The following is a 25,203-nucleotide window of genomic DNA, read 5'->3' on the forward strand; positions in this document are numbered from 1 at the left end:
GTCCAGCTGAAAAGAAAAAATCCAACCGACAGTGTCGTGCTCTCATACTGGATATCACGACGTATATTCTCCCGCTGATCCATCGCCTTGAATACAGCCATGTCTGTCTCCGTCTTTCCGCTTCACAGCACACCATCGCAACCTCGAGGATGCCATATATTCCAACGGACACGATGTAATTGTCAGCATAATAGTCGGTGTGGCATCAGCATGACGTTGGCGCTTGTGTCTCGAATGCGGTAAGGGGGATTGGTTATCCGGCCACATTCGGTCATCAGGTGATTGATCTCAAAACAGAAGAAGTTATCTCCCGTTTTATTGTGCAAGCGGATTAACCTCCCTGCCCAAAGCAGGCCATATATGGAGGATAATTGCCTTATCTAACTGGCAAACACATAGCAGTATAGGCATAGACGACAAGCGGCATAAAGAAGACACAGGGCTGTGAGGATAGAAGGGGTGGGCGACAAAGGCACCAAGAGCGGGTGTGGGAGTGGATGGGTGGGTGGACAGTAGAATCGTAGCGGGAAAGAGAGGAATCATAGCGGGACTGCAACACAGGCCAGAGCCAGGCAAACACCCTCGCTCAATGGCTTTTACCACTCTCGTCCGCGAGAGGGGACCCCGAGAGCTACAGAGCGGATGTGGCTGGTGTGTTTGCTTTACCAGCGGCCCTCAAGAACGGGGGCGACGTGGCCGAGCTTCTGGATGTAGGCGCCGAGGACATCGGCCATGACGTTGCCCAGAACAAAGTCCTTGATGCCGGGGACGATGATGCGGTCACCGCCGGTGATCATAAAGTCGTTGCAGACCATCTTGTAGGTCTTGGTGTCGTCAAGGTCGACAAAGCCAGCGTCAGTCTTGACCTGGAGGGTGAGGACGCGCTGGTAGGCTGGAAACGTGGATGGTGGTTGATGATAAGTGGGCGGTGATTGGTGAGCAGCAAGCAGTGAACCGGCCAACCATCCGCGGCCCAACGGGATAGGGCAGATCAGAAAGAACCAGGCAAACCTGCCGCCTCATCGACAGCCCCATCGACACTCACTCGCCCCACAGCTAGCACATTCACTTACGAGGGCGGGTCGAGTCGTGGGTGGACTTGATGCCGGCCCACTGGGGAGGGCTGATCATGACGTCGTTGGCGGGAGCGAGGCCGCTGTTGACATCGGTCTGGGTGATGTAGGCGCGCTCGAGCATGTGGCGGATCTGGGCACCGGTGTAGTCAAAGTTGACCAGGACGTTGCCAAAGGGCAGGACGGTCAGGACGGTCGAGTAGGTGACCTTGCCGGCAGGGATCGAGGCACGGAGGCCACCGGCGTTGGTGATGGCAATGGAGACGCCCTGGTCCTTGACGCTGTCGAGCATCGAGTCGGCAACAAGGTCGCCAAGGGAGCACTCGCCGTTGTAGCAGCCGGTCTGGGTGAAGTCGCCATCGGCAACGCCAAAGACAGTCGAGGTGAAAACGTTGAAGGCCTTGGTCCAGTCGGCAACCTTGCCGGCGAGCTCCTTGTCGACGGGCAGGTCCTGGGTGAGGTAGATGGGATCACCGACGAGGGAGACGAGGTGGTCGTTGTCGTCCCACTCGATGTCGATCTTGCCGAGATAGTCACCCTGGATGGATCAAGCGAGAAAGCAGTGCAGTCGGGTCAGGTCAGGTCAGGCCAGGTCAGCCTTAGCCACGGAAAGCTGGCCGTCGATGCGGCCAATCGAGTTGCCACATGCAGTCTTGGGTCCGAGGACTCACGTAGCGATGGGCCTGGACGACGAAAGTGTCATCGCCGTTGAGGTTGGTAACGCGGCTGGGGTAGGCACCCTCGACGCCAGGGAGCGAGAGGTTCTTGAGGAGGAGCGAGTGCGAGTGACCACCGACGATCAGGTTGATGCCGTGGGTCCTAGTGTCACGGGAGAGTAGTGGTGTCAGATGGGTTGGTCGTCAGTCGAACAGATCACGTAGCGAAGAGGGTAGACCTGGTGGCTGACGACCGTTGGTGGTTGGATTAAATGAGGTAGAGCTGGCTAGCAGCGATACCTACTGGGAAGCGAGCCACTTGTCATCGGCATATCCGTTCTGTGGCACGGTGCGGACAGAGACATGGCATGAGTGAGTCATCTGCCAACAATGCACAGGCGATTGCAGCCGTCAACCCGACAGGCCCCTGCGCCACACATACGTGGGAGACGCAAATGATGCGGTTGATGCCCTGGGCGTGGAGCTGATCAACGACGGCCTGGACAGGCTTGACAGGGTCGGGGAAGTCGATGCCGAGGTTGTTGGTGATGGAGGCAGTGGTGTTGGTGATGAAGCCTGGCGGTATTGGTGCAGGACGGCGGTGCGGTTGTTGCAACCAAAGTTAGCGAAGGCAAATGTGCATGAAGACACGAGCCTATCGGTTTTGGGTGTTTATCCACCCCATCAACATCCAGAATACTCACCGATGACGCCGAGGTTGTACTTCTTGATGATCGTGTAGGGAACAACACCAGCAGCCTTGAGGTACTTGGCCTGGTCGAGGTTGGTGTTGGCCGAGACGACGGGGAAGGTGAGGTTCTTGAAGAACTCGGCGGCGTACTGCTCTCCACGGTCAAACTCGTGGTTGCCGATGGTCATGACGTCGTACTTCATCGAGTTCATGACCTCGGCGGACTTGGAGCCACCAAAGACGGTGAAGAACAGAGTGCCCTGGAACTGGGTGCGGCAAAAGTATAGGAGACGAGAGTCAGCACCAACCCGACATCCCGGACGAGCCTGCAGAGCTTGCAGAGCTTGCAGAGCATGTGATGTGTATGCGTGCTTGGCCAAACGGAAACGGGTTTGAGGCTCACCTGGTCACCGGCATCAAAGAGGAGCGTGTGCGAGTTGTTGGCACGGATGTCATCGACGGTGCGCTTGATACGAGCGACACCACCGACACAGCGGTCGGGAGCGGTCAGAGCACCGGTGGTGGCTGGCAGGCGGTTGAAGAAACGAGTCAGTGCGCATGTCAGTGGCAGACTCGCTGCGCGGGCCCACTTTCCTTGACAAAGTCCGGGCAGATGAGAGTGCGAGGGTGCAGATGTGCGGAATAAAGCTCTTGCAGGATCCTCCCACTCGCCATTGGGGGTTCTCACGGCGGAGCAGACAGGACACTCAGACAGGACACTCAGACAGGACACTCACCATTGCGGGCACAGTCGCTTCCGTACTTGTTGTCGAACTGGTCCAGACGGGCGTGGATGTCGTTGGTGTGGAGGATGGTGACCTTCTTGGGGTAGGCGACCGGGGTGGCAGAAGGGGTGGCAGAGGCGCTGACAGTGGCAGAGGTTTGGGGAACGCACTGGCGGAAACAGAAATGTGAGAAAGCGCGACGGTCGGCTGCTGGTACCAGGCCGGGCTTGCGAAAGCGATCTGGCAGAGGTGCCAGGCAGGAGGTGCCCGGCAGATCCCCAGACAGTACTGGCAATCATTCACACCTTATGGGGGGCGTAGGTGTCGTCGCGCTTGTAGATGACAAAGGGGGCCGAGAGGGCGCTGGAGGCGAGGGCCAGGGTGGCCAGCAGAGTGAACTTCATCGTGGCAGAGACGAGATGGGCAGGGAGACCGGCGTCCTGGGCAGTTCTCGACAGAGTCTGCGGACAGGAGCCGGGGGCAGCGGCAGTACTTATAATCCCCGCAAGCTCAAGCTCAGGGCGGGTGGGCAAGGACATGGCCAAACTCGCCGGCCCACGGCGCTCGTGCTCTCGGATGGAATTTCTGCGCGCCCTTTCTCTGGCAACAGCACAGTCAGCGCTGCAGCCGCGCAGCCAAGCACAAAAGAGCAAATCTGTCGCGGGCCATCGGCGCTCATGGCAAGCCCCCCCTTGCTGGTCGCCGGCATGCTGGTGGTGGTGGGGATGTGCATGTTGAGGGGGTCGATCTGGGCAAGGAAGCATCGGCTGAAGGACAGCGAGGCGCGCGACAGCAAGGATGGATTCCGATGCACGCGCCCCATCCAGCACTTTGGCGGTGAGTGCATGCCACCCGGCTGGGTTGGGCTGTGTCTTGGAGTGCAAGGAGAGCGCAGGGAGAGCGCCGCCAGAGGACAGAGCACGCGGCGTTATGCGGGTGGGGCTGGGCCGTGGGGAGGGCGGCTGTGTCGCAGATGTACACTTTGGCGATGGACGACTGTGTGATGGACGACCGTGTGAACGCACGCATGGGCCAGCGGGGGCAGCCGATCCAGCGCACGCCAGGGCCGTCGCACGTCGCTCTGTGCGCTGGCTGTGCTGTATCTGTATGCCAGCCAAGATTGGCACGGGTGTGTCGACCGGTGTCTTGCTTCTTTGCCCAGGAGGATGCTCTTCCCCACTGCGTGCCCTGGGGCATGCGCTGCTCATCCTCTTGCCAGAAACCTCGCTTGCTACAGAGAATGCTGCAAGGCGTGTTGCATCTGATTGCATTCGATTGCATCTGATTGCACCTGCTGCATCCGCTGCCTGGGCATGCCTGCAGCAAGTCCCTGGAAAATCCAAATGGGCCTGGCGGATGAGGGTCCCAGGGACAATCGGGGCAGCGGTCGGCACTCAAGCATAGCTCTGGCCCTCGTCGGTGATGACGTTGATGAACTTCTCGACCTTATCGATGTCCTGTCGGGCCATCTCGGTCATCATCAAGAGCTTCTTGATGCCAATCGACAGCTTGTTGGCCAAGCCGGCCCTGGTCAGGCTCTGGAGTGCCTGGTTTCGCTCCGCATCGGAGAACAGCTCGAGTTCCTGCTCGTGGGCATGGCAATGGAGCCAGCACGATTGTATGGACACAATAATCAGTCGGGGATGCATGTGCTTTGATTCTCACTGCTGCCCAGAGATGCATCTCCAACAGAGCCGCGACTCGGTCCCGCCATCTCGCTCTCCTCCCGCATCAGCCGAGGTCGGTCGTTCAGCGGAAAGACAGACGTACCTTGAGAATCACGTCAACAGAGCTCAGATCCGTCACGTTCGACACATAGATCTGGGAGTTGAAGGCGTCGACCATGTCCATCTGCTCCAGAACATGTCGCTGCGAAGTCGTGCCGAGAATCAGGAGGCGGCGGTTGCTCGGCGGCTGCTTCTTGAGGAGAACCAGGAGGGTCTGCAGGACGGTGTTGGAGAAGCGGGGTCCGATGGGCACCCAGTCTGGCGGTTTGGAGCATCGCGGTGCACCGAGTTAGGACAGAGTGCTGGCTGCCATTCGATCTGGTGGCCAAGAGGGCCGAAGCTCTGTGGGTGAATTCCGCGGCAGCCCAAACACAATCCGCCATGCACGATGCACGATGCAAAACACGCCTACCCAGCAGACGCTCGATCGCATCAATCACGATGATACTGAGCGGCGACTTGTATGCATCATCAAACACCTGTTGTGTCGCCCATCGGATGCCGCCATCCAGAAGAAATCACCGCCGTATGTCAGGGAACCACCACGACAGTAGCAGCAGTAGCGACAGCAGCAGTGCTGGCACGAGAAAGCATACCTTGGTGATGTAGTTGTTCTTTGCGTTTTCCGAATACCCAACGAGCTGCTCTGGTGAAATCAACTTGATCAGGGGGTACTCGCTCGCCATCGCAATGGATGCTGCCAGCGCGGTCTTGCCGCTTCCCGACGGACCTATCGATCAAAGAGCCAGAGAGCATCGAGTCAGATGAGATTGGCACACGACTACACGGCATAGAGCTGGGTGTGCACCCTCACAGCGCTTGTTCTGATGTTGATTGTCCAGATGAAGCAGCTCAAAGCCATGGGCCCACACGCCTGCTTCGAGCATAACCAGTGGCGTAAGCAGCAAGCGTGGCATACCGTGCAGGAGCACGCTGACAAGAGGTGTGCGCGCGCTGTTGCGGACTTGCTCGACGAAAAGAGCGCCGTCCGACAGGATTCGCTAAAACGCATTCAATGATTCAGTGGTTCAGCTGTCAGAATATGGGCCTTCTGAGCATCGCCAAGCCATGCGCCTCCTCTCTCGCCGATCTTGACAGCGGCTGCATCGACCACCTACTGAGACATTGGTGTTGAACTTGATGATGCCGTTCTGGATGCAGGTCTGGAACTCAGCCTCAGACACACCAAACGAGGCGTGGACCTCATCCAGGGCACGCAGGAAATCGGCGCGATTGACTTTCATGTTCTCGTAGTCTTGGCTAACATGGGCCATGTTGTCAACCTTGACGTGTCGGCTGAAGGCAAATGAGGTTGCGCTCTTGATCAAGCCCGCTATCTCGGCACCACTAAAGTTCTTGGACAGGTTGGCCAGCTCGTTGAGATCCACGTCGCCATCCAGCACGTTGTTATTGGTCATCTGTTGAGGATATGCGCGAGTGTATAGGGAATCAGGACTCGTGCTTCGGGTTGAGGCGAGCGAGCATCGTGGCTCTGGTGCTATCATTGCACAGACTAGAAGACCGGCTGGACAAAGAGCAATAGAGCAGCCAGCCAGATGCTAGAAGCTTGATACACAGCCACACCCATCCACTTACCTTGGTAGTATGGATTTTGAGGATCTGCAATCGACCCTTTTCGTCAGGCAGTCCGATCTCTGTGTGAATCTCGAGGCGACCTGGAGGCGCGACGTAGTTCCCACACAACCGCCACGGTAGCATCGGGCAGCGGATGGGGAGGATAAAATGCTCAGCACAAAAGACAGGAGCTGCGACAGGCAAGTTGCATGGCTGGTGCAAAGGGCAGCTGCGCTGTCCAAACGTCGCTTTGGCTTACCGGGACGAAGGAGAGCTTCATCGATCATGTCTTTACGGTTGGTCATGCCGATGATCAGGATGTTGTTAAGCTGGTCGACACCATCCATCTGCGGCGCCGATGCGGCATGCTCGTTAGTGCCGATATCAGTAAGTCTGTCTGGTGCTGCGACCAGTGGGCAGGTTTGGTTCGCTTCGTGCAGCCTCGTACCTTGGAAAGCAGCTGGTTCACAATCGAGTCGCCGACGCCGGTTCCATCGTTCTTGGAGCCACGTTGCTTGCAGATTGCATCTAATTCGTCAAAGATGATGATGTGTAGCGAGCTTTCTTCGCCTCGTTGCTTGTACTGCAGAGCCATGAGTCCAATCCGGGTGAGTGAGCACTATCGCCACTGGAGCCGGCGTGTTGTTCCGATTGGCTGACCATGAGTTGGTGGGCGACACTTACCTCCTTCTCGGCATCGGCAAAGAGCTTGCGGACGTTCTCTTCGGATTCGCCAACGAACTTGCTGAGGACTTCTGGGCCGTTCACAATCTTGGGCTCACGGGCGTTGAGCATCTTTCCGATCTGGCGGGCAATCAGGGTTTTACCGGTACCGGGTGGTCCGTAGAGCAGGATGCCCTTGACGTGCTGGATGCCGAGCTTCTCGACGATATGGGGCGGGAAGATGCGCGAGGCAAAGGCACGTCGGAAGATGTTGGCAAACTCCTTATCGAGACCACCGATACCCATATCTTCGAACTTGAAATCAGGCTGAATCAGCATATTGGCCGGGGCACTGGTAGATAGGAGAGAGTCAAAGGGGAGAGAGAGGACGAGCACGGATGGCCGTTAGCATGCTTGTGTACTGCCCGCTGCTGCTTGATCGACAGCAATACGGACAACAGCCATCAGCTCGTCCAACGCACCGGGTCTGTGCTCCTTTGAGCATAATGGTCGAGTCCGAGGCTTTAGTCCAGGCGACGGATGAGTTGTCCATGAGAATACCACGCATGATTTCCTGGCTTTGCTGCGTCTGACCGCCGCCTTTCTTGAGGGCCTCAAAGTTGACGACATCCAGTGAAATAACCGTCGCAATGAGGTTCATTCCATGAAAGTCGAAGATGAGCGACTGTGTCCAGAGGTCACACGATGGAAGTGGAGGGTTAGTTGGCGGGGCAGCACACACAGCAGGAGGGGAACTGGGATCTGACCGAGCATACGCCGATGGCGATATCCTACTCCGACGCTTGTCGAGTGCACACACACGCTGCAATCTAGTGTCATCCAAGGGAATTTACCTGACCACGGGTGAAATAGTGCTGGCTGAAATTCTGGGACACCAAACAACGGCGTCGTTAAACGGGTACGAGTCAGGATATGATGCAAGACAACTCGACCGCATCGGTAGCGAGGGATGTGGTTCACAGTGGTGCATTCCGGAGAGCAGAGACTCACTCGGATAAAGATTGACTGGAGCTCGTTGGTATCGAATGCTTCCTTCAGCTGGAGCCCCTTTTTGAAGAGCGAGACCTGCGAGCAAAGTCGAGGCCTGGGTTATCGATCGCCTCATATGCCGATCTTGAGTGAGCGGCACCGCGTTTGCGCTCTTGTTTGGCTCTGGTTGCGGCTGGCTGAGATATCAGCGCAAAACATACCTCGAGGGTGATTGTTCCGATATAGCAGTTGAGGTTCTCTGCGAAGGGGTTGTAGGCAAACGCCCGAACCTCCTGTGCGAGGGAAAGGAAGGCAAACTTGCGGTGGAACAGGGTCGTTCCAAGTTCTCCAGCGGGGAAGCCATCCACCACCCTGATGACCCATTATCGTCGGTGAGGAGATGCAGATTGTTCGGCGGGATCGACGGAGCAGAAGCCGTTATTGATGGTATGTTGATATGGCGACCATCGCAGGACGCCAGTCGTCCCAGCACAGCAGCGTTATGGCCGACCACAACCAGGAGAATTGCAATTCACAAATAAAGCAGACAGACCGAGGATGTTAGACGCTTCCGAAACCAGATTCGGGGAAACCGCTGGGTGAAGGGTTATCTCTCGTCATCGTCGCTAGACGAATGGCCGCTTGGTGCTCGATGATACCAACTCTTATCGAGTCGATCGAGAGGGCCCAGACTCCATGTAGCGTGGCAGCGGACAACTCGCAGCGAAGCGGGACACCATCGCTGCACCGATGCACACCGTTGCTCGGAAGATTATATTACTTTAGTGTGAAGACAAAGTTTCCTCGGTCGCCAAGGTCGATCAGGAGATACTTGCTGTTGGGATGGAAGTCGCGGGGGCTCGCGATGATGCAGTTTGTCAGCGCAAGTGCATCGCTGGGCGATTTGTTGATCTTCAGGATTCTTGGAGGGCCGTCGGTCATGGTTGCTCGGAGCCGGGCAGCGGCGGGTGGCAATAGGACAGGCGGGGATCCGGCCGATGCAGGCGAGTGATGCTGGGGCGAGCAAGTTCGAAACAGCCAGGCTCGTTCGACAACAAATGGCAAGGGCCTGGCAAAGCCACCAACAGCGGCGCGTCCACGTGGCGTGCGCTGCGCTCGGTTGCCACGGCTGGAACGAACGACGGGGCTGTTGATTGCGCATGGTTGGGCCGTCGAGTATGCAGTCGTGAGGGATGGTGAGCCAGCCGGGCGAACAATGACGGCGGTCGCATCAGTCGAGAGCCTGTATTTGGGTCTGCGCAAACAGGGCGGCGCAGAGGAAGCAGAGCCGTCAGACCGTGAGCGAGCGATTGTGGCAGCAGCAGACCACTCCAGTCCAGTCCTGAAGGCAGCGGGCTCGAGTTCCCAGACGCAGTGCTCGGCAAATCAGGCTCACCAAGACCGTGTCTCTGAGGACTCGGTAGCGTTGCTTGATCGTTGCCACATCTTGCTGCTCCCCAGCTTCGAGATTCTCCAGCCGCTTGCACAGAGCCGCAAGACGGTCTTCCTGGCAGCACTTTCGGTTCTGTTGCGTGTCGATTTCATGAATACTGGATGCAGGCTCCATCAAGCCTTATCCATAGTCAGCCAAGGGTGGGACCAAACACCTACCGATTGTGAGTCAGACCTTGCTTGGCTGTCCCATCCGCTCTCCATGAAGAAATGCATGGCCGACGGAGAGTCGCGCGGAGAGAATGGAGCCGTCCAGATGCGCTGGATCATCGCGGGAAACTCATCCAGTTCCAAGCTACGACGAAGGATCCGAATACTATGTTGCGTGGTGGCCTCTGAAAGTGAGGCAGTCTTTGAAGAGTATGTGCCCCAGCTGTCCTGAGGGTCTAACAGACATCCGCTGAGACTACCGTACACATTGACCGGCGGGCTCAATGGACTGCGTTTCCACCACGAGCCATATCCACTTCGCCCCATACCTGTATTGGTCCAAACTGCTTCATAGAGAGTGTGAGCCGGAGCATCGCCCGAACCAACACGCACTGTCGGTCGAGGGGCGACACCTTGTTGCTCAAGGAATCGCAGCAGCTGAGCGACACTGAAGTGCAGGGAAGGGACTCGGAGATCGATGTGTCGGACCGGACCGGCTATTTGCTCCGTCTGCCAGCTGGGCAAGGTCCACTCGTGTGCGTAAACCCGGATGACATTCTCGGCAGAACGCATTGCCAAAGATGAGTAATGAAGTAATAGTGGCAACGGAGCAAACGTGTGCCACTCTCTGGCCATTCCACGGACTGACCGAATGTGTGACTCAGAATGGCCGCTCCAACGGCAAATAGCAAACCCGGGTGAGTCGCTGGCACAAGAGCTTCGAGATGGTCCGTGAACCAAGTCGCTCGATTCGCTGTTGCGCCAAACCCCTTCTCTGCACACACACGATAGTAAGCCACTGGGCAAGTAGCTATATTTGGCCGGTTCGCCTTCGCGAAAGTGAGTCAGCACCAAATCCTCACAGCAGACCCTCCATATCCTTCATGAAGGCATCATAATCGTCGGGCTTGGAGGACTCTCTGACCTTGCGAATCGATTGGAGGGATCCGCTAAGTGCGTCGACCAGAGATTGCGGTCGCTTGACCTCGGGTCCGCGCTCCTCGTCGAGGTCGGGTGCAGCATTCACTTGCGGCTTGCCCATTGCCGGGAGACTGGCGCTTGGCTTGAGTGCAGCGCTGGTCTTTGATTTGCGCAGAAGAGACGGTGGGACGAGCGATGTGAGCTCCTTTTGAAAGTCTCGTACTTGTGGTGCGGCCGAGATAACGGTGCCAGGGGCCGGAGCTGGCCGTGGTGTCGGCGGCAGTTGTGGAGGTCGCTGAGCCAATGTTTGTGCACTGATAGTGACTTCCTTCATTGGGCGAATGGGACCCTGTGAAGGAGGTCGTCGGGAAGAGCCCGGGACGTTGAGGGGCAGAGGATATGGTCTCGGTGGATATGCATTGAACGCTGGAGGGTATGGCAGCATCCCTGGAGGGCCGCCCATATAGGGAGCAGCAACCATTCCGGCTGAGCGCGAGAGTTGGCGTGACAGCAAGACACAGTTGTTAGATAAGAAAGTGAGTAGCCCATTCGGCTATCTTGGATGGAATGTGCAGACCTCACACCGCATCAAGTGCTGCTGATCGAGATACATACGCATTCCCATGTACGGTGGATTCCACTGTGGCATGCCAGGGTGATACATGGGCTGCATCGGCCTCGGAAACGATGGTGCAGGCAATGGGCGGATGGGGCCGGGCGCCATTGGTCGAATCTGACTCGGACCAGCTGCAGCCTGCGCTGGCTTGGAGGCAGACGGCATGTAGTCGGCCTTGTTTCGAATCTCGGGCAGATCCAGGGTATTGAACACATGCGCTTCAACATCGGGAGCAGGTCCTGGGGGGAGAGGGATATCCAAGTCCTCGAAGGTGATGGGTGGCGGCTGTGGCTTTGTCTCCTCGACTGATGTGCATTGCAAAGTGTCAGCTGCAGGCGTTCGTTGCCGTAGATCGATCCCGAGCAGCGCTGCCTCAACATTGCGAGGCCGAGGATGCCATACACCACTGCGAAACAATGCCGAGCCCATACCAACAGGTTCTGGTGCCGATTCTGTTTGTTGCTCGGGCTCAGACTCGGGTTCTTGAAGGGTTGTGACTTGAACTACACCGCCTAGAAAGCCAAAGCGACGCTGTTAATATCAACGCGGAGCGACATGTGAAGCTGGTGCACGGCTTCATGTGCTTGGAAAGGCGAGCCGAGATAGCCGAGCGACACAATGGCTCGATGAATGAATGTCTGCATCCTGATTGACGCGAATGAGATATACGAGTCGGTATGCCACGGAGGACGAGTGACGGATCCTACCATCGGTACGCTCGATATATGGCTTTCCAGGAGGTGGTGTTCCAAACGGGTTCAGAGTCGGATGGTAGTATATCGACTTTGTTGGGTCCCTGGGAGGGGGCTTTGCCGGTGCTTCGGGAACTTTGACCGTCTGGCGAGCGAGCCCGAGTTTCTATACGAGTAGCCGGCGTCAGTGCAATTGCTCCAGGAAGACGAGTCGAACGACGGGCCAACATGCCCACCGATATACCTCTCGTGCCGTCTGGATGGCTTCGAACTCTTCTTCAAGCTCCTTCTTTCGAGCGGTCAGGGACTTGTCCAGAGTGCCATCGCGATCTGTTACGGGGAGACATAGGGTTGAGCCAAGCTCCCAATGGCGCATGGGAGTGCCATTTTCAATCGAGACGGAGCCAGCAGGAGATTGGAGAGTGCTCTGCGCTCTACGCCCTATGCTCTCCTGAGGTACTGGGGATGTGCTTTCGTCTTGCCTTGCTGGAGGAGCGAGCCAAGTTCTTCCTGGAGTTTGCTGCTGTCCTTCTGCGCGGCCGAAACCAATCGTCCTCGCTTCCTGTCTTCCTTGTTCTGAATGCAGCACAGCGCAGAGTGCACATACAGCATATTCAGTGGGGATAGACTGCGAATCACTCTGCCCGTCGCTCTGGACAGGCATGGATATCCTGGCTGTGATCGGGCGTTCCGCCAAACCTGTCCGTTTCTCGAGGGATCAGCGCCCGAATGCTCGCGCCGGACGCACCTTTTTGAGCTCCTTCTTCTTCTGAAGCTTGCGGTAGAGCTGCAGCAAGACACAAGATCAGCGCTCTGCGATCGGAGGGCGGCGCTGGGCGATGCCGCCAGAGCGTTGCCTGTTTCCGGGCACACACACGGCCGCCCAGATCTGGGGCTCGATTTGCAGTTGTGCTGGCAAGCTGCTGGAGCGCCAGCGCAGCACCACATCAAAAACTGCTGCACTGCTACACTGCCGTCTTACGTCCGTCGGGTTGAGTGATTTTGATCCCTTTGCCATCGTCAGCGCTGTTGGCTTCGAGCCCGATCTTGGAGACTGACGCAGCCTCGATCAGGGCCGGTGCGGGCTGGTGCGGGTCGGTGTTTGCCCCAATTATCCGTTGCCGTCACGTGCTCTATGGCTCGATCCGGCTCCAGCCGGCTGGGCGGCGCGCCGGAGATTTCGCGGCTCAGCGATTCCCACGCGTCCAGGCCGGGCGAGATCCTCCATCCTCTGGTCCAAGGGCAACACCGAGAGCGCCGCCGCAGAGACCCTGACCCGGAGAGCACGAGGGGACCTGTCTCTCTTTCTCTCTGCCCCTTTGTCGGTTCTTTGGAGTGCCATCGGCCGCACATTGCCCACATCCGTGCTGCCGTGCCATCCACCACCATCTCGCCAGTCCTTCCTCCCACGACCCTCATCGGCATCACCGTCGTCCCGCCGCTGCCATTGCGTCCGCGGCAACCAAGTCCAGCGCGTGAGCTGCGGTCTGCTATTAGTGGCATACGGAAGAAGCGATAGTGCTTCTGCAAAACCCAGTGTCACTTCTGCTTGTATCGCTGTACCTCTATATCTGCGTGCCTGTGCTGCTGCAAACCAAGTGGGTGCATGCCCCCAAAGCTGGTTCTGGATAGGTAAGTCCCGGACGTCGCGTCTCTTTGGGCTTCTTTTCGTGTCTTCACCCAGTAACCACGGCTGCGTGCCCCCGTCCGGAGTACTCTCCGCTAGACCTGCTCTGGGTGTATCCGGGAGCACTTTTGAACTCGATGACTGCATTTGTGTCTGGTGGGAGCCAGCATGCATCTTCATGTCTCCTTGCGCCGTCCGCTGCACTGTTGGCTGCGTTGTTGGCTTTAGTGCGCTTGCGCACTGCCCGCGTCCGCCATGGCGCAAGTTTAACGACTCGCTATTGCTGGGGCTGACGACTGCCTCTGTCCCTTCCGTCGCTACTCTCTGCACACGCGCGCAATCACAACTACTCGTGTCGCATGGCTCGGCCGCCGACTGCACTATTCCATGCGATTTGCCCAACCCCACCATCGAACACTCGCCGCCGGCTCACCGCATCAAGACTCTCACGGAAAAAAAACTACCCTCCGCTTGACATTGTGACTTCTTCGAGCCCCGGAGAGCTCCCAAACGTCCCGCTTATCTCATCGCCACTCAGCGCTCCACTTCCGGCCCGACTAATTCATATCTCCCATCACCAAAGCATCGAGTCGATCGACGGGAAGAGCCGCCTATCGACCAGCTCAGCTGCCAGGGTAACTCCTATTCGCCACCATACGATCTCTCCGGAACACCGCACGTCCTCCAACCGCGCTTCTCGCAGCAGCACCAGCCATATTTCAAGAACAATGTCGCTTCGCGATCGCCCCGCGGTGTGGACAAAGTCGACCACGCGTCAGATCAACTACCCCTCGTCACATATCCTCCACGACAACTCTGGCACTACGCCGCCCGGGACCACTCCACCAGGACCGCTCGCAGCGCCTCATGGCCAGGGAGTCGTGACCACGAGCGGGCCTCTTATCCGCTCCTCGCTGTCGAGATCGGCGACCAAGCAGGGCGCCAGCATCGTTGATGTGAACGACAGCGGGCTCTCCGTGAACCTGATCGGCAGGAAGTTCAGCCACTCGCACATATCACAGCGCGCGGGTGCAAACCAGTCCGCCGACGGCGCCTCGATATACTCAAAATGGGATGAGCGCGGAGGGCGGGAGCACAACCTCCGTGGCCCGGTGATGCTCCAGATGTGTGTCCACTACATGTTTTTCTTGCCCGTGCTTGGGGTGGCCTCGGTCAATTGGGCACGGCAGATCCGCCTGTTCATGTGCGTATTTTACTTTTGCGCCTGCTTCTTTGTGCTGCAAATCTCGAGGCTCTCGTACAAGCGCAACCCAAACTCGGTAACGCCCCTCTATCTATCCCTGCCGCCACTGGTGCTGCTGCTCTTCATTTCTCGCGAAGCACACATGATCACGATGGTGCTGTGGTACGTCTCCTTTTTGATCATCTACCTCCAGTCCGGACACAACGAACTCCAAAAGCACCTGATCTACTACTCGGTCTTCTTTGTCGTGGCGTACTGCCTGAGCGTCGTCGGCATGAACTTTTTCTACGTCAACGGATGCTCCTCGGCATTTTGCGGCGTGGGTCTCAATCCCACGATTTCGGTTCCGCAGGAGGGCGTGCTCGCTGCCGCAACCGTCATGGTCGTGGGATGCTTTGTGATGCTCGAGCGGTTCGTTAAGATGAACGCCCAGATGCTCCTGGAGCGCGAGAACCATCTGCAGCAGCTGTACCAGTCCAACATCAATCTCAAACGCCAACTGCGGCGACAAAAGACCGACAAGCAAATCGACCTCGAGTCGCCTCTTGCGCGCGCAGTCCAAATTCTGAAGGAGGTCAAGGAGAACGGCGTCGAGCAGTGGGTTGGCGACGAAATCGATGCCGTCATCACGGTGCTTTCGTCCGACCAGCTCTACAATCCCAATCTCTACCAGAACGCCGGAGACTCGGATGTGCACGACTGGTTGAAGGATATGCTCTTGGCTGACAAGGCCCAGGACACGGCCCACCGCACGGTCTCGAAGCAGTCGTCCGCCGGATCGATGGGCGTCAGCATTCCGCAAATCGTCACCACTGCGACCCTGTCGGCGGATATGCCGTTCTTTGAGATGTACGAGCAGAACGTCAACAACATCAACTTTGACGTTGAGCAGCTCGAGACGGCTTCGGGACAGAGCCTCTACTACATAGCCTGGAGCATCTTTCGCCAGCACGGGTTCTTTGAGCAGTTCAATATCCCGGAGCCCATCTTTCTGCGCTGGCTCAAGAAAGTGCAGCACGGGTACCGGGGCACCAACCCGTATCACAACGCCGTGCATGCCTCGGATGTGACGCACTCGATGCACTTTTTCGTCACCCGCGCCAGAATATGGAGTGTCCTCACCCCCGAAGAAAAGCTGGCGTCGATCATTGCGCCAATCATCCACGACTACATGCACCCGGGAGTCAACAACGCCTTTCTGATCACGACCCGCGATGCGCTGACGATGCGATACAACGATCTTTCTGTCCTCGAGAACTTCCACTGCGCATCTGTGCTTGAGTTTACACAGGAGGAGCAGTACAACCTCTTTGTCAACATGACCGTCGACCAGCGGAAGCTCGTTCGCGAGATGGTGATATCGATGGTGTTAGCCACCGATATGGCGGCGCACTTTGAATGGATCGGCAAGTTCAAGAACAAAATGTCTGGATCTGGGTTCAATTTTGAAAACAAGGCCGATCGCAAGATCATGTTGAATATGGCGATAAAGTGTGCCGACGTCAACAATCCGACCAAACCGCTGGAGCAGTCAAAGCGGTGGACCGAGCTGATCATGGAGGAGTTCTTCCGTCAGGGCGACATTGAGCGGTCGCGTGGAATTCCCATATCCATGTTTATGAACCGAGAAACGACCGATATACCCAAGTGCCAGATTGTAAGCCGCAGACACACTCCTGGAACGGCGAAGTGCATGCGATCCGTGTGGATCGGGGTGGAGTGGAAGAGCTGCAGCAGTGGACAGGCCCTGAGCCTCCACCGTGACAAACAGCACCGCATATCGGTGTTGCTCGCGATGCAAAGGCTCAGCTGCTGCGACTGCACCGCCATTCTGCTGACACCTGAATACGCTCCATCCACCCGGTCTCTCTGCAGGGGTTCATCGACTTTATTGCACAGCCGCTGTTTGACGCATGGTACAGCTTCATGCAGGAAGACATTCAGATTCTCATGGATAACATCAAAGGCAACAAAAACTATTGGAAAAACAAGTCCGAGAAGGTGTCTTTTGGGCCCATCAAGCCCACGCCATCCTCAACAGAGAGCCTCAGCAACACTGCAAAGGCGAGTGCGCTAGCTATTCCTCCTGGGTCAAATATCCAGACAAGCGTCTCAACGCAGCAGATTACCAACACCAAGAGCAGTGACTCACTAGCGCGCTGAAGCCCCACATGCCCCCCCCCGTTGCTGTACAGTAACTGCTGAGCGAGAGAGTAAGGCATATCACAAGCGCTGCTGCACTGCAGACCCGAACGCTGCACCGATACAAAGAGCAGAGGCGCGGCTGGCTGTCAGCCTCTACGGTCTCGGTGATGGCGATCAATGTCCCCGACTGGACCAAACGCTGCGTGCATCACCGCCGTCGCGTGTGCTATCAGTTTACAATGGCCACAAAACGGGACACCTGTTTTATAGTTGATCAGCCGCCCATCTTTGGGTGGGAATACACATCCGTCATCCACAATGGCTACCCAGTTCGCAAACGCAGGGCGAGTGATATGGGGCAGATGTCCAGGATCGGCTACGCATCGTCCTGGCCAAACTGTGTGTTAACGATAGCAGCCACTGTTGTGCAATCAATTGAACCGCTCTGCCCCAACTGCATCCACATCAAAACGAGCACGCCATAACTTCTGGTGGTGGAACTGCCTGGAATAGCGAATGAACCTCGGATTTGTATTCCCACCCAAAGAGATGAGCGGTTGATCAGCTATAAAACAGGCGTCCGATTTCATTTTGCGAGCGTTACAATCCCCGCAAAACGGTAACCCACACGAACGCTATGCCTCCTCGTGCTCTTCCTGAATGGCCCGCTGGCCCGTGCTCGTGTAGTTCTCTGTGACCATGTCGTTCAGACCCAAAACCTCATTTTGCTCCCAGGTCCGATCGAAGCTGCCAGAAACAAGTCACGGTTATCATATTGCCACATCGTGAAGACACAATGCTGGTGCAGAGCGCTGGCATAAACAATGCGGGGTGTTTTATCTCCCCGGTGTCGACTGAATCACGCGCTACTTACAACTCGATAGTCATGTTGGGGTCGTCGTCAGGAGCAAAGATGTTTTGCAAGTACTTTAAGGGGAAAGGGTGCCAGAGGAGTGTTAGTGGACTCATTGGCATCCGAGAACGATACAGAGATGGGCAAAGCAGGAGTGTGATATATCCACGCTGCTGAATGTGGATATCGACTTACCGAGTTGTTGAGTGGATCCTCGAGGACCAGGGTGAAGGGAATCTCGAAGTTGATGACCTGTATCGCAATCCAGTACAGTAAGCTCAGGAGCAATATCGCAGCGCGAGCAAAGCATCTCGGCTCGGCATCTCGGTTCAGCATCTCGATTGAGCTACCTTCTTGAGACGTTCGAGGAAGCCCTGGAAGCGCTCGCGGCGATTGGCCTCCGACGAGTCACCATCAATGAAAGGAGTTCTGTTGTCCAGCTCCTCGTGGACCTGGCTGAGCAGACCCTCGATGGTGGTGAACCGACCACCAAGTGTGCCGCTATCGAGTCGGAGGTCGACCTCGGGAATGTACAAGCCGCACGTCTCAGACTGGGGCGGTTTCAATGGTTGAGTGTTGGTCATTCCGTCCCGACATGAAAGGCCCATGGCCGCGACAATAACTGATCAGCGAATGGATGGTCCACTCGACACGGCTGCCCGCAAGCATGGCCACGCCCAGCGGGAACTGCAAGCGATGGCAAATGACAGCATCGATAGCTGTACCTTCAGAATGTCACGGTTAAGGTCCTCGGAGTCAACGAGTTTGAGGGTGATACGCTTGCCCTTTTCGGAGATGGCACCGCCGGCCTTGACTTCGTTGCTCTTGTATCCACAGGCGTCACAGACAGTGGCCATGATGACGACTTCCTTGAAATGGGGAATGTCTGGATACGCATGAAGGAAGGGGTGTGGATCAGGATAGAGTCGACGGTCGTGCCATTCTCGGGGGCTCGGGCAGTATCCGTTGCACGGGATATGGCCACCGGTTCAGCTGTCGACTGGGGCTCTCCGGACTCACCAAGCATGTGCATGTTGGTAGTGCAAGGGGCGTTGCAACGAGAGCAATTGCCCTCGAACTGCATGACCTCTCGAGCGAAATCGTCAACGATATCGGGCTCCTCGACTTGCAGACCAAGCTGTTCGCTTTGCTCGCGGGTGCGGGCGTAGTGCTTGATCTGCAGCGCCGGATCGGGGTTGGGAGCGCATAGGTTTTCGATGTAGCTGTTGCCGGCGGGATCGTCGAGGATGAAGGTGAATGGAGTCTGGCCCTCCCGGAGATCCTGGAGTTTCTCAATGATCGCTTGAATGGCTTCGTAGACGGCAAAGTCCTGGAGCTGTACCAGAGGGGTGGTCGATCGGATGGGTCAAGGTCGAGATCAAGCCAAACCAAGCCACCTGATGCGATCAAATCAAGGGCGACACACAGCCCGTGGATATCCTACCAAGCGCTGGGGTTGATCCTGGCTGAGGCCATCGACAGCACGAGACAAAATGCCCTCGACAGTGCTCAGCACACCACGCTGAGAGTCCGGCGGAATCTCAAAGTCAAGCTCCTCGAACCGCACAGAAGCAGAGTCTGCCTTGACGACCTGGCGGTTAAGATCCTGCAATAGGTCGTAACGGAATCGTCAGGCGGCTGGTCGATCCGCTGTCCGTCGATCGATGGGCGAGTCGGCCGATGGGCCAGCCCATCCACCAGACCTATCGATGGGCCTTGTATCGAAGAAAAACAGCTGGCTGGCAGACTGGCGGACGCATCGCGCAAACCAGCGCGGATAGCGGGAGCCTGGGTGACCAGAGAGCAAGTCGCTGGGGGTTTGGGCAGCGCAATTCGGTGCCGCCTGGCTCCAACTCGGCGAGTGCCAATGAGCACTACAGCAGCGGAAACGTACGTACATCATGGCCGTTGATGCGGCAGGAGAAGGTGCAGCCCTTCTCGGCAACGGCTGAAGCCGATTGGATTTCGCTGTTCTTGAAGTTGCAGTGAGGGCATTCGAATGCCATCAAAATGATATCGCGGAAGTGCGGGATGCTGGTGAGGAGCAGCCGGGTAATGCCGTTCTCGCCACAGTTCATGCAATAGGACTCAATCTCGGTCACGGGATTGTCCGAATTGATGGGATCGAAGAGCGGGTTGTGGCCGACGGCTTGCTGTGGCTCGGTCATGGCGAAGGATATTCCGATACGACAAAGACGAGACGGAGAGGGACGACACTGGGCTTGGGCGATGGACTCGCGGTGGCTGGCTTGGTGTTGCGGCGATCAGGACCAAGATCGAGTCTCGATATATCTCGAGATGCGGCGGAAAAAAAAAAATGGTGGGGTTGCTGGGAACACGAGGCGGGCTGCGGTCTGTCGCTGACGCGTGTGACAGACAGCACCGCCACCGGGCGCGCAGCAGGCCGCCCTGCGACAAGAAGGATCTGGAGCAATCGTGGTGACCGAGCCAGGAGGGACGCCGTGGGAACAGCAGCGTCGGGAGTGTGCCGTGGACTTGTATGTATTGTCCAGGAAGACTCCGTGGAGGTCGATGAGCCTGCTTTGCCACCGGAGGAGCCGCTGCTATTCGCGCCGCCGCTGCCAGGCGGCGCATCCGCGCAGAAACAAGTTGCTCAACGCCCCGATGCTGGTGCCGATTTTGGCCGCGTCTTCCTTTCGGGCTTGGGGCCCTTGCCAGTCTTGTGGTGGATCTCGACGGTGCTTCCCAGGAGCATGGGCCCTATGTCCTTCAGGTGCGCGATGCCATCGGCTCGTAGGTGCGGTCGCGGGTGGGCTTCTCCAGGCGTGCCGGCTGCTTTGGACACCCTTTGGATGTCCATCAGCGGGAGGGCATGTTTGGAGGCGGGTGCGCTCTGCGGACGCAGTCGCTTGGAGCGATTCACCCACGACCTCACATCTCCGAATGCGCTGTGAACTTGTTCACGCGGAGGGGCTGGCAGTACATCCTCCAGACCAGAGTCTTGGTCTGATTTTGGATGGCATGGGTCTGCGCCGTGTCTCTTGCCCTCGCTCGGGTCCATTCCTGCCTTTTCTCCTCTGTGCATGTTACTGTCCGTCCGGTGCGGCAAGGAGAGCTGGTTCTCCGAAGGTCGAGGCGTCCATCGGGCACTGTGCAGGCCAGAGTCGTGCGATCCGAACTTGCTGCTCAACCCTAGCGATGTGGATGGTCTTGGATGATGGACGCCGTAGTCGGAGACACGCCGGGGGGTCTCGGTGGTTGGGCTGAGAGCCTCGCCAGCAATCGATTCGGTGTTGCCGTCTTTGCTCGAGTCCAAAGACCGCTGGCTCCTCGGCATCTGTGGGCTACCGACACTGGGCATCGTGATGGGCCCTTCTCCGTCGCCGGTGACGCCACTGGCAAAGGCAATGATGTTGTTGATCAAGTTCTCACGGGCAGAGATCCGCTTCAGCCACTCATCTCTGTCCTCGGGCCCGACGAGCTGGAATTCGACATCCGCCGAAACGAGCCGTTAGCTCCCACAGCCAACTACCTCCAAGACATGCCATACCCCCACAGTGCCCAATGATTGGTATGGGTTTGGAACGGTCAGCCGCACCTCATCGTCCAAGGGCATTTCGCACTTTTGTGCCTGAATGTCACTCAGACAATCGTAGAGGGTGTTCAGAACTGCGTTCTTCCTGGCCGGAATGGACTCGCTGGAGAAAATGGCGGTCAAACAGGCGTCATCGCGTTGATGCACTGAAGCGCACGCTAGCGACAGCTTGGATATGGCCATGTGGATCGGAATCATGCGCAACGAGTGCAGCTACGCTTCAGATACGGGCTGTTTGAGCAACTTTGCGCCTCAAGGCAGATACTCACGTTGCTCGCCGTTGTTCCATTTTTTCCTTCGACAAAAGCATGCTGCGGAGCCGGTGAATGTCCTGACGACACTTTGCGTGCAGCTGGGCACCTTCGTTGCATGGCTTCTCTATTGTGCCAACAAGGACAAGTATTAGACATGTGCAGACCACATCCGACAGACTGCGATGATGTGCTCTGGCGATGGACTGCGGAGTGCCGGGTTGAATGCGATTGCGGCCAATGACGATAATAGAGCGACTGAGAACGGACCCTGTGACTCCTCGGCTGTGGGAGGATCAGAGACAAGGATGGTCGGAGCGAATACAAGGCTCTTTGGGACCGTAGTCGATGCATTCCACTTGGGCTTGGTAAAGTCGGTGTTTTTGCTGGGAACAAAATAGGCCGACTGCGGGTGAGTGCAAGATGCGGATGCTCGTTGCGATAGAAGCAGTGCGATGGGCTGCCGCCTTGTCTTTGAGCTGGGCTGTACTTCCCAGCAACGGCACGATATTCTGCGCACGTACCACCACTCCTCCCATGTTCCGTTGCTCAAAGCCGAAAATCGACCAGATGCTAAAATAGCTTCAGGATCGACAGCTTGCGCTCCAGACAAGGTCTGCAGCACTTCACATTCTTGCCCGCTCGTGTCCTCGATGTATGGGGGCTGAGACTCGCCCTCGATATGAGGCTCATTTGGGCTCAGCTCAGCTGCAGCACCAGCGTGAAGCGATTCGGAGTCCTCATGATCAGACGGTTCAAGCTCGGCCCGGTCACTTGGAGACAACAGAGAAAATCCAGAGATGCCCTCCGAGTCGGTGGCAAGATTTGTGCTTCGTTTTGTTAGCCTGGCAGATCGACTGCATCCTTCAAGCCAATTGATTTTGTCATCCCGCTGCGCCAATACATCGGACAGCTCTGCGACTTTTTTGTGGAGGGCCTTTACTTGCAGATGACGTTTGGCGATATCTTGGAGGAGGATTTTGTGCTCTGCCACGGCGTTGGACTTGAACAATCGCAGCTCGGTTACCTCGGTCAAAAGCTTCCCTCACATCAAGAGCATCGAGGATGGGGATCAGGGCGAGAAATCAATGTTGAAATGCCACCAGACATGAGAAATGGGTCAGTCGGTACCAAGAAGGATGTATCTCGGTAATATCTTGGCGCTGTGCCAACATCGAGCACTCGAGAGCCCCAGAGGAGGCCAGTGCAAATACCTGGCTGTTCTGAGCGGCCATTCTCGTATTTTCATCTTTCAAGAGACCGTTCTCTCTCGTTAGGGCGAATATTGTTGCGTTGCATCCATCGTGGCAAATCCGCTTCAGGACAAGGAGAGCAATCGATGGCCACAAGCGGATCGATCAGCGACATAACATAGTCACTAACAACAGCGGTTCCACGGCATCATGAGCGGGCCTGGACTCAACTTGGAAACCAAGCCAACCCACCTTTTCGTATTCAGCGACCACGGCGGCTCGGGTGACGTTCCGGACCGTCTCGACATTGCGTTGGTGTAGCTCCATGAGCTGCTTTTGCTTCTCTGGGGGAGCCCGTTTATGGGCGAATGTCCGGTGAGTGCGTGAACCAAACCATTCCTCGTCAAACGCCGCTCGGTTTCACCTATCAAGTAGCGCACAGCAGCCAGAATAGGGACAGTGCAATCTTGTGTCGAATCTCTGATGATCCCCAAACTTGGCAGGCTGCCGCCATCTCAGTAATCAAGAAAGCGATGCCAACTCCCAATCTGCAACGGCTGGACTCGCACAGATCTTGCTCGCCTCCACGACTCCATGGCATACCGTTGTTGTTCTTTTCGATATATGTGTCAATGTCGTCAAGGACTTGGGACAGCTTTTGATGGGCCATTCGCAGCGACAACAGTTTCCCAGACTCTTTGTCGCCTCGGAACACCTTCGAGTTTGGTCGACGTGCATTGATTTCAACCGAAGGGCGGATCACATTCTGGAAGAACGCCCGCAGTCTCCCTGGGCCCATAGTCGTGCTCAGTCGGTCCTGCACAAGAGACTCTGGTTCACCGACTTGGAGACGGGACTCTGGGTTTCGTCCGGCTGTGTCTCCAACCGGCTCCGACACTGAAGAGTCTTTGAGGATCCCATCGACAAGAACGCTGGAGAAACTTGGTCGTTGCGATAAGCCGCGCTTCTGGGTAATGGGACTTGTGGAGCCCTGGCGACTGGCGGTGCTAGGGCGTGGGTGATGTGGGCTTGCGTTTGGGCTGTGTGGCTCGCCATCATGTTCGGCGATCGCCGAGGTGACCAGAGATCGGTCTCCATATCGGGAGGAGCGCATTGTCTCTGAGAAAGAAGATGTTCCGCTTTGGTGGGCCGAGGCTGAAGCCTCGCGAGAGCGGGTCCGGAAATCAACAAAGGCAAGATCAGGCGGTCGCTCGTCTTTCTTTTGTAGCGTTGACATGTCAAAGTTGCTGGTAACGTGCGCCCACGCCTGGAGCTCGTCCATGTTCTCCGATGCCACCAGCACCTGGTCGTAAAACTGGGCTTTCACAACGGCTGTGTCGGGCGTCGTGGGGGTGTTCATGATTTTCGAGGCCTTGACGATGGCCATGAAGCCATCGGAGACTCCGTAGTGGGCCGGAGGCTCCGTTGTCGACCGGCTGACGGACGAGTTGCGGGATGGGGAGTGGCCGGTGACCGAAGGTGATCTCGAGGATATCATATCGACGATGCCGATGAGACTTGGTTTCCGTGATCCGGTCATGCGTGGCGTTTTTGGTATTGGTGTCGACGCTTTGTCAGGCTCGGACTCTGGCGGAGCCTGTGGCTCTTTGGGTTTGGTGCTTGGAGCTGCCATGGAGAACGAACGTGTGAACTGTGTGGGACTTGGGAGGGGCTCATGCGAGGCTGACAACGGTTTGTCGATTGGAGATGGGCCAGGTGTCCCTAACGTTGGGTTGGACACGGATGTTACTGGGCTTGTTGGGACAGAGAGGGCCGAGAAGGTACCTGAAGCCGGTGCAAGCGAGCCTGCCGAAACCGAGTCCGGAATCTGCTTCGGTGCTTCGCTCACAGAAATCCGAGCGGACAGCTGCTGGTCCGAAGCTGCCAACACGGGTACCGATGGAGATAAAGTCGAGGGACTGGCGAGTTTAGCATCTGAGCTCGACGAAGGCAGAAAGTCGAGTGGTACTTTTGACTCGAGAATGGAGGGCGATGTGAGACTCTTGGTGACATGGGGCGTGTGCTGGGCTTTGTGCGAGGTGATGATGGGCGGCGGGCGGGGCCTGGTGGTGTTTGAATCGGATGCCTCTGTCGAGCCGGCGGCCAACCCACTCGTGAGCGAGGAGCGTGGGGACAGTGAAATCGATGCGCCAGCAACGAAGGGCGGCGTCGGCTCCAGCGGATGGGTCGAGCTGGAGATGGAGCTGTTGCTGTTGGACGGGATGGAGCCAGTGCCGACGACAGCAAGAGAGCGAGCCCGACGAGCCCCCGAGACACCCATATCTCGCGTTTGAGGTGGGCCTGGTGCATCGTCTGCAGACGGTATTCCCGCGAACGTCACTGACTTTTGAATAGATTCGACAGGCGGATGGGGCAGCGATGAAGTCGACGAGGATTCGATCACATCGGGGAGGTCACGGTCATTCATCTCGGTTACTAGCGA

The 25,203-nt window shown here is 57.1% G+C and overlaps 6 protein-coding genes across 6 annotated transcripts; 1 reads left to right on the forward strand and 5 right to left on the reverse strand.

Moving 5' to 3' along the window:
* Positions 1–282: 282 nt before the first annotated feature.
* Positions 283–3,549, reverse strand: BJ171DRAFT_562258 (Metallo-dependent phosphatase-like protein; the record flags this gene model as incomplete). The annotated part of the gene is made up of 9 exons (XM_053113259.1): positions 283–892; positions 1,074–1,611; positions 1,745–1,892; positions 2,034–2,068; positions 2,172–2,305; positions 2,434–2,686; positions 2,824–2,945; positions 3,158–3,314; positions 3,451–3,549. The coding sequence occupies 9 exons, from the start codon at positions 3,547–3,549 to the stop codon at positions 663–665; spliced, it is 1,716 nt and encodes a 571-aa protein (XP_052965328.1). The 3' UTR covers positions 283–662.
* A 731-nt stretch (positions 3,550–4,280) lies between these two features.
* BJ171DRAFT_510115 (P-loop containing nucleoside triphosphate hydrolase protein) lies at positions 4,281–9,130 on the reverse strand. Its single transcript, XM_053111458.1, has 15 exons — positions 8,882–9,130; positions 8,322–8,472; positions 8,122–8,196; positions 7,965–7,997; positions 7,593–7,795; positions 7,132–7,462; positions 6,896–7,030; positions 6,707–6,794; positions 6,469–6,548; positions 5,991–6,290; positions 5,792–5,873; positions 5,469–5,602; positions 5,285–5,351; positions 4,916–5,130; positions 4,281–4,728 (listed from the first exon to the last, which is right to left on the reverse strand). Exons 1-15 carry the CDS (start codon positions 9,040–9,042, stop codon positions 4,540–4,542), a joined length of 2,244 nt encoding a protein of 747 aa, XP_052965329.1. The 5' UTR covers positions 9,043–9,130; the 3' UTR covers positions 4,281–4,539.
* A 1,369-nt stretch (positions 9,131–10,499) lies between these two features.
* Positions 10,500–13,011, reverse strand: BJ171DRAFT_510117 (WW domain binding protein 11-domain-containing protein). Its single transcript, XM_053111459.1, has 8 exons — positions 12,914–13,011; positions 12,680–12,718; positions 12,414–12,507; positions 12,176–12,261; positions 11,947–12,097; positions 11,671–11,751; positions 11,239–11,544; positions 10,500–11,109 (listed from the first exon to the last, which is right to left on the reverse strand). The coding sequence occupies exons 1-8, from the start codon at positions 12,947–12,949 to the stop codon at positions 10,562–10,564; spliced, it is 1,341 nt and encodes a 446-aa protein (XP_052965330.1). The 5' UTR covers positions 12,950–13,011; the 3' UTR covers positions 10,500–10,561.
* Positions 13,012–15,609: 2,598 nt separating this feature from the next.
* BJ171DRAFT_425473 (uncharacterized protein) lies at positions 15,610–16,925 on the forward strand (the record flags this gene model as incomplete). The annotated part of the gene is made up of 2 exons (XM_053107721.1): positions 15,610–16,419; positions 16,638–16,925. 2 exons carry the CDS (start codon positions 15,610–15,612, stop codon positions 16,923–16,925), a joined length of 1,098 nt encoding a protein of 365 aa, XP_052965331.1.
* Positions 16,926–17,417: 492 nt separating this feature from the next.
* BJ171DRAFT_510119 (ZPR1 zinc-finger domain-containing protein) lies at positions 17,418–20,049 on the reverse strand. Its single transcript, XM_053111460.1, has 8 exons — positions 19,659–20,049; positions 19,205–19,366; positions 18,781–19,096; positions 18,486–18,646; positions 18,111–18,311; positions 17,956–18,012; positions 17,782–17,834; positions 17,418–17,654 (listed from the first exon to the last, which is right to left on the reverse strand). The coding sequence occupies exons 1-8, from the start codon at positions 19,926–19,928 to the stop codon at positions 17,543–17,545; spliced, it is 1,332 nt and encodes a 443-aa protein (XP_052965332.1). The 5' UTR covers positions 19,929–20,049; the 3' UTR covers positions 17,418–17,542.
* A 229-nt stretch (positions 20,050–20,278) lies between these two features.
* BJ171DRAFT_568975 (uncharacterized protein) lies at positions 20,279–25,188 on the reverse strand (the record flags this gene model as incomplete). The annotated part of the gene is made up of 7 exons (XM_053113544.1): positions 20,279–21,202; positions 21,320–21,462; positions 21,586–21,694; positions 21,749–21,953; positions 22,092–22,570; positions 23,013–23,104; positions 23,364–25,188. 7 exons carry the CDS (start codon positions 25,186–25,188, stop codon positions 20,375–20,377), a joined length of 3,681 nt encoding a protein of 1,226 aa, XP_052965333.1. The 3' UTR covers positions 20,279–20,374.
* Positions 25,189–25,203: the final 15 nt, after the last annotated feature.

The sequence above is a fragment of the Polychytrium aggregatum genome (assembly GCF_025602895.1).
Source record: "Polychytrium aggregatum strain JEL109 chromosome Unknown BJ171scaffold_25, whole genome shotgun sequence".
Taxonomy (NCBI): domain Eukaryota; kingdom Fungi; phylum Chytridiomycota; class Chytridiomycetes; order Polychytriales; genus Polychytrium; species Polychytrium aggregatum.